At 43.5% G+C, this 8,089-nt stretch overlaps 1 protein-coding gene across 3 annotated transcripts in view; it reads left to right on the forward strand.

The window, feature by feature from the left end:
• The window catches only part of LOC111974603 (huntingtin-interacting protein 1-related protein-like), a 34,838-nt gene extending 33,456 nt beyond the window's left edge, over positions 1-1,382 (forward strand). For all 3 annotated transcript variants that reach the window (XM_024002463.2, XM_024002464.2, XM_024002465.2), the window contains exon 32: positions 27-1,382. In XM_024002463.2, the coding sequence (XP_023858231.1) occupies positions 27-35 (9 nt within the window). In that variant the 3' untranslated portion in view covers positions 36-1,382. The remainder of the gene's footprint in view (positions 1-26) is intronic.
• The last annotated feature ends 6,707 nt before the right edge of the window (positions 1,383-8,089 follow it).

The following is an 8,089-nucleotide window of genomic DNA, read 5'->3' on the forward strand; positions in this document are numbered from 1 at the left end:
ATTTGTGTGTTTTCTCGTCATTGCAGTTCAGGTAGACAGCAACAGGCTAGAGGACATCTTCATAGTGGATGATTGGGTTGATCTGAGACACAGGGATCTTTTGAGCTGCCTCCAACCGGACAATCCTCTGTCCCAAACCCAAACTCTCTGCCTATTTCTTTTGCCAAACTGGAACTTGTGCTCCCCTCTTCTTCAGCCTGGTTTTATCTCTCGGTGCTTTCTGCCTGTGAAAGAGATACGCTCTATCCWTCTTTTATAGATAAACCACAATGTGCCACCGAGGCGGTATTCTTTGTTTTTGTGGACCATAATGGTATCAAGAACTGAAAGGGAAAATGTTTATGAAATTATGCAAATCGTTTGTAATGGAACAATGTCATTTTGTGTCTCTGAGCTTTTTAATTATAGCTACTTTTAAAAGACCGTTGTGCATATAATTGTATTAGTATGGACAGGATCACTTTAACATCATAAAATGACAAGAGTATTGAATTAGGCCATATCTGGGACAGCCTCTTGGTGCACATTGTTTGGGAGCCTTTTTCTGGAGTGCGTCACTATTTTTTTTGTTATTTTTCTATGTTGGTTGCTGTGTGGGGGAAGGAGGGAGACATTGACGCACAGATCATGTGGAAAAGCACATTTTTACACAGTCCCTATTCGATGTCTCTGCATAAGTTCCAGGGTGTCATTCCCGCTACTTCCCTAGCTTGACCCTATATGTAATTGGGACTGTAGTCTCGTCCTCACCTCTTTCCATATCACTACATGCATGATCAGTAAGACCAGGGGGTGAAGATGTTTAGAGAGATCTTCCAACGCTGTTTAGGTTACTGCATTTGATTCTAGATTTGACCAATTACCCGCAGATCCAAGAACCGCTCGATCAGTAACTATACACATGGACATAAGTACAATTATGTATTTTTATATACAATAGGAAATTTACTCAATAGGGACTTAATCTGCACATCACAAATTATTCTTTGCATCTCTTATGTGCCCCCTAGACACTGAATGTCTCTAACACTGGGTATGTAAAACTGGCTATGTAGTTACAGGACATTGGTTAAAAATGTTGGCACACAAAGGGAATCTCTGTACTTGACAATGAACAAGTCTCACCTTTTTTTAAAGGGACTTTTTTGCTACTTTCCCAGGCTGAAAAGGGATGGAATATAATGTGAGAGGGTGACGGCACAAGGGGTCTATACAGTATGTTGAACCCTTCTTTTGCTTCTGGGAGCATAAAATGCTTGCTTTTCTCTTTCCTCTGTATTAAACATGTATTTTATATATTAAAATCTAGTAATATATTTTAGTAAAGATTGCTGTTACTGTGGTTCCTCTTTATACATGTCAAATAAACAAATGTTAGTGTGTGTATGTTTGTGCCTCTATATTTTGGACACAATAGTTATCATGAGCAGGKTTATTTTTATTTTGATCGTTTACCATTGTGGGTCTTGACCTGTGGATAGGGATACATTTGAAATGTTTCTTACTTTTAATATTTCTTCTGTATGTCACTTTACCCCTAGCTACATGTATATATTACATGTAGCTAGGCTAATGTGTTGGCTAATGTGACAAATAACATTTTTATTTGGTAGCAATTGAAGGGCAACAATTTGGAGAATATAGGAATGTTTCTTAGACCAAAGGTGAGGCCACAACAGTTCACCTGACACAAGACTGAATCCAAACATTACACTGCTGAATTTGTGCACTTTACATGTACTGTACTCTTTGCTGCATTTGTTGATAACAAAATTGGAAAATACTCTGGATACATTCAGTAACATGATAATATCTTAATGTGAGGTAGTGCAACATGAGACAAATGACAAGGGTTTGACTAACTGGTGTGTCCAAGTGGCTATTAACCTCTCCGAAGTGCACAGTTCCTAAGTAATCTCAATGCAGTTTTATGACTTACAGAGTCTTCAACATTCGCTAGATTTCCATCCATCCAAGACAGATTTTCATGCAAATATTCTAAAACCTGCATAAAATAATTTGCGCATTTTCCCACCAGAGATGTTTCAACCATACAGGCCTTTTTGTGGATAAACATTGCATGTTTATCAGCCCAGTCGTGACTTTATTTTCATGCCTCAGGTAATTCATCCTCATGAAATGGTTGGAAACCTGGTTTATACGGTGCTTTTTGAGCTCTCCTAGCTGTGCCTTTGTGGAACTGGAGCAAGCACACTTGTTTGGAACACAACCCTGCATCCCTGCCATCGCACAATTACTGATGTAATTCATTTGTAAGCCAGTTGCCAACATGACTAGCTAAATTATAAAATATGATATTAAGGTGTAAGGCTTTCACAATGCAATTCAGGGAAAGGAGTGTGCATGGAAAGGCGGGAATTTATTATAATCCTGTTCAGGACCGTAGGATAAATAAAGGGGGCATATAAGCAGACAATGAGTGATTATATTTCTCTAAAACAGGCTTTAGGCTACATGTGCCTCACCAAGTCAGAACGGTAGGCTAAATAATGAGGGGAAAAGGGAMMMAATTATTAGGGTGAGGCACATGTGCTACTAACAGCTTACTGCACAACATACACTTAGTATTACTTTCTTAGCTGCAGCATACATATCTCTGTGGTATATTACATAATTTATGCAGCAGCATACAATACATTTTTGGACTCACCTTGTGCTGTGATCATTTGAACAGGAATGTGGTGTGGCGGTCCTTCATGGGCCATTGTTGTCATCAAAGCCTGGCTTTCTCTGGATTTATGGTGCTTTCAAGACAACTGGGAACTCTGAAAAAATCAAGGTCAAATCATGACTASGTCAGTGATCTTCAGGTCGGAGCTCAAGAAAGAGGCCCGAGTTCCCGACTTCCAATTCCAAGTCGGATGACCATTCAAAATGTATTTTCCCAGTCTGAATTTGTTTTTTCCATGTTCCCAGTTGTCTTGAACTCACTGAAGTCTTGATTTCCCAGTTCTGAGTTTCCAGTTGTTTTGAGCACGGCAGAAGTCATGCTTCATTGACAGCATAGCCAATGTTGAATGTTTATCCTTTTAAGCTTGGAAAAGAGACCCTTAAACCCAGGCTTGGACCACACACCCACTCCACTGAATAGCAGGCTAGCGATTGCTTTACAATGCTTGCAGTTAGCTACTGATTCCTTTCAAACCACTCATTGTTGAATTTGCGTTTTCCAACTTGTGTAATGTTTATGTTCAATGGCTGATGAGCACTGATACGTTTTATCTATAATTTCTCTTCATTATTTCTCTTCATATGACAAGGATTGAAAATGATTTGCCAGTAGATTGTCGACTTGATTCATGATGATGACTGCTAGCTTGCTAGCTAAGATTTTGAAAGTATGATGTTGACATGATCAGTCCAATCAAAGCTACTGTAGATTTAATGTGATTAAATGTAATTTTATCTGTGGCCAATGACCTTGAGCCTTGGATGGGCACTTCTAATGTAATTCTATGATAGCACCCAAGGGGCTGGAATTTTCGAGCTGAGTGACAGAACACTGAGCCAATCACAGCGCAACTAGAGAACATTACCCCTACGCTCTGTATTTGCCACTGGCTGCCCCCACCACCACAGAAAGCACTGAGCTATGCTGAAACACCTGCATTTTGGAGCTGCCTTACTCAAGAAAACAAAAAAGACACCCTGTTTGTATGCAGCTTTATTAACTAAATTATTGTTATATTTTTTACATTGTTTCCAAACTGACATGTGACATATATTAATACCAAAATAACATGGAAAACAGGCAAAAATATATATATTTTAGCTAAACGGGTGGGGCTCAAAACAGGTGGCGCGCTGCCCTGAATGACGGGTTGCCAATGCCCCAACGTCTACACATACATAGAGTCCTCTTAATTTGCAGAATTTCCCTCACTCAGACAACCAAAAACCATCTAAAGTTGCACAATTAGCGGGAAGGATGGGGTCAAAATAAAGATGGCGCTGAAGAACATTGCTGACGTTTTACATTCTACCAACCAATTGTGAAATTTTGTTATATTTTTAGCATTTTGTGTAACTTATTTTTTTCCTTATTGTGTACATAATGTTGCTGCTACCATCTCTTATGACCGAAAATAACTTCTGGACATCAGAAAAGCCGCGGACTGGAAGAAACTTTTTCCTTTAACAAGTCCGATGAGAAGGATATCCTGCTTTCACTGGAACAGGCCCAGATCCAAGCCTTTTGCGTGAAGAAAATACGCCGGAAAAGAGGATGCAGAGGCGAGCGAGTAAACTCCCAATGTCTTCCATTCTCCTTGCTAATGTTCAATCGTTAGAAAATAAAATGAATGACCTACTATTAAGATTATCCTACCAACGGGACATTAAAAACTGTAACATCTTATGTTTCACCGAGACGTGGCTGAACGAAGAAACGGACAATATAGAGCTGGTGGGATTTTCCATGCACCGGCAGAACAGAGACGCTACCTCTGGTAAGACGAGGGGTGGGGGTGTGTGTCTTTTTGTCAATAACAGCTGGTGCGCAATGTCTAATATTAAAGAAGTCTCGAGGTATTGCTCGCCTGAGGTAGAGTACCTTATGATAAGCTGTCGACCACACTATCTACCAAGAGAGTTCTCATCTGTATTATTCGTAGCCGTCTATTTACCACCACAAAGCGAAGCTAGCACTAAGACCGCTCTCAACCAACTCTATAAGGCCATAAGCAAAGAAGAAAATAATCACCCAGAAGCGGCGCTCCTAGTGGCCGGGGACTTTAATGCAGGCAAACTTAAATCAGTTTTAACAAATGTTTTACCAGCATGTCACATGTGCAACCAGGGGGAAAAAAATCCTAGACCACCTTTACTCCCCACACAGAGATGCATACAAAGCTCTCCCCCGCCCTCCATTTGGCAAATCTGACCACAATTCCATCCTGATCCCTGCTTACAAGCAAAAACTAAAGCAGGAAGTACCAGTGACTCGCTCAATACGGAAGTGGTCAGATGACGCGGATGCTACACTACAGGACTGTTTTCCTAGAACAGACTGGAATATGTTCCGGGATTCATCCAATGGCATTGAGRAATACACCACCTCAGTCATTGGCTTCATCAATAAGTGCATCGATGACGTCATCCCCACAGTGACTGTACGTACATATCCCAACAGGAAGCCATGGATTACAGGCAACATCCGCATTGAGCTAAAGGCTAGAGCTGTCGCTTTCAAGGAGCGGGAGACTAATCTGGACGCTTATAAGAAATCCCGCTATGCCCTCAGATGAACCATCAAACAAGCAAAGCGTCAATACCAGATTAAGATTGAATCCTACTACACCGGCTCTGACGCTTGTCGGATGTGGCAGGGCTTGAAAGCTATTACCGACTACAAAGGGAAACCCAGACATGAGCTGCCCAGTGACGCGAGACTACCAGATGAGCTAAAAGCCTTTTATGCTCGCTTCGAGGCAAGCAACACTGAAGCATGCACGAGAGCACCAGCTGTTCTGGATGACTGTGTGATAATGCACTCGGTAGCTGATGTGAACAAAACCTTTAAACAGGTCAACATTCACAAAGCCGCTGGGCCAGACAGATTACCAAGACGTGTACTCAAAGCATGCGCAGACCAACTGTCAAGTGTCTTCACTGACATTTTCAACCTCTCCCTGATCGCATCTGTAATACCTTCATATTTCAAGCAGACCACCATAGTCCCTGTGCCCAAGATAAGCGAAGGTAACCTGCCGAAATGTTTACCACCCCGTGGCACTCACGTCAGTAGCCATGAAGTGCTTTGAAAGGCTGGTCATGGCTCACATAAACAGCATCCACCCGGACACCCTAGACCCACTCCAACTCGCATACCGCCCCAACAGATACACAGATGACGCAATCTCAATCGCACTCCACACCGCCCCTTCTCACCTGGACAAAAGGAACACCTATGTGACAATGCTGTTCATCGACTACAGCTCAACATTCAACACCATAGTGCCCTCAAAGCTCATCACTAAGCTAAGGACTCTGGGACTAAACACCTCCATCTGCAACTGGATACTGGACTTCCTGACGGGCCACCCCGGGTGGTAAGAGTAGGCAACAACATGTCTGCCACGCTTATCCTTAACACTGGTGCCCCTCAGGGGTGTGTACATAGTCCCCTCTTGTATTCCCTGTTCACCCATGACTGCGTGGCCAAACACGACTCCAACACCATCATTAAGTTTGCTGACGACACAACAGTGGTAGGCCTGATCACCGACAATGATGAGATGGTCTATAGGGAGGTGGTCAGAGAACTGTCAGTGTGGTGCCAGGACAACAACCTCTCCCTCAATGTGACAAGACAAAGGAGCTGATCGTGGACTACAGGAAAAGGTGGGCCGAACAGGCCCCCATTAACATCGACGGGGCTGTCGCGGAGYGGGTCGAGAGTTTCAAGTTCCTTGGTGTCCACATCACCAACAAACTATCATGGTCCAAACAGGGCAGGACAAAAACTTTTCCCCCTCAGGAGACTGAAAAGATTTGCCATGGGCCCCCAGATCCTCAAAAGGTTCTACAGCTGCACCATCGAGAGCATCCTGACCGGTTGCATCACTGCCTGGTATGGCAACTGCTCGGCATCTGACCGTAAGGCGCTACAGAGGGTAGTGTGAACGGCCCAGTACATCACTGGGGACAAGCTTCCTGCCATCCAGAACCTATATAATAGTCGGTGTCAGATGAAAGCCCATAAAATTGTCAGAGACTCCAGTCACCCAAGTTATAGACTGTTTTCTCTGCTACCGCACGGCAAGCGTTACCGGAGCGCCAWGTCTAGGACCAAAAGGCTCCTCAACAGCTTCTACCTACCTAGGTGTCTAGCTAGACTGTAAACTCTCCTTCCAGACTCATATTAAGCATCTCCAATCCAAAATAAAATCTAGAATCGGCTTCCTATTTTGCAACAAAGCCACCTTCACTCACGCTGCCAAACATACCCTCGTAAAACTGACTATCCTACCAATCCTCGACTTCGGCGATGTCACTTACAAAATAGCCTCCAACACTCTACTCAGCAAACTGGATGCAGTCTATCACAATGCCATCCGTTTTGTCACCAAAGCCCCATATACCACCCACCACTGCGACCTGTATGCTCTCGTCGGCTGGCCCTCGCTACCTATTCGTCGCCAGACCCACTGGCTCCAGGTCATCTATAAGTCTTTGCTAGGTAAAGCTCCGCCTTATCTCAGCTCACTGGTCACCATAACAACACCCACCCGTAGCACGCGCTCCAGCAGGTATATCTCACTGGTCATCCCTAAAGCCAACACCTCCTTTGGCCGCCTTTCCTTCCAGTTCTCTGCTGCCAATGACTGGAACGAATTGCAAAAATCGCTGAAGTTGGAGACTTATATCTCCCTTACTAACTTTAAGCATCAGCTATCCGAGCAGCTTACCGATCGGTGCAGCTGTACACAGCCCATCTGTAAATAGCCCAGCCAACTATCTACCTCATCTCTATATTGTTTTTATTTACTTTTTTCTCTTTTGCACAACAGTATTTCTACTTCAAATCAAATCAAATGTATTTATATAGCCCTTACATCAGCTGATATATCAAAGTGCTGTACAGAAACCCAGCATAAAACCACAAACAGCAAGCAATGCAGGTGTAGAAGCACGGTGGCTAGGAAAAACTCCCTAGAAAGGCCAAAACCTAGGAAGAAACCTAGAGAGGAACCAGGCTATGAGGGGTGGCCAGTCCTCTTCTGGCTGTGCCGAGTGGAGATTATAACAGAACATGGCCAAGATGTTCAAATGTTCATAAATGACCAGCATGGTCAAATAATAATAATCACAGTAGTTGTCGAGGGTGCAACAAGTCAGCACCTCAGGAGTCAGGACTACCTGTGCATGATGACCTTGCTCTCCCCAGTCGCACCTGGCCGTGCTGCTGCTCCAGTTTCAACTGTTCTGCCTGCGGCTATGGAACCCTGACCTGTTCACCGGATGTGCTCCTGTCCCAGACCTGCTGTTTTCAACTCTCTAGAGACAGCAGGAGCGGTAAGAGATACTCTCAATGAATTGGCTATGAAAAAGCCAACTGACATTTACT

This window comes from Salvelinus sp. IW2-2015, linkage group LG15, assembly GCF_002910315.2.
Source record: "Salvelinus sp. IW2-2015 linkage group LG15, ASM291031v2, whole genome shotgun sequence".
Classification (NCBI taxonomy): Eukaryota; Metazoa; Chordata; class Actinopteri; order Salmoniformes; family Salmonidae; genus Salvelinus; species Salvelinus sp. IW2-2015.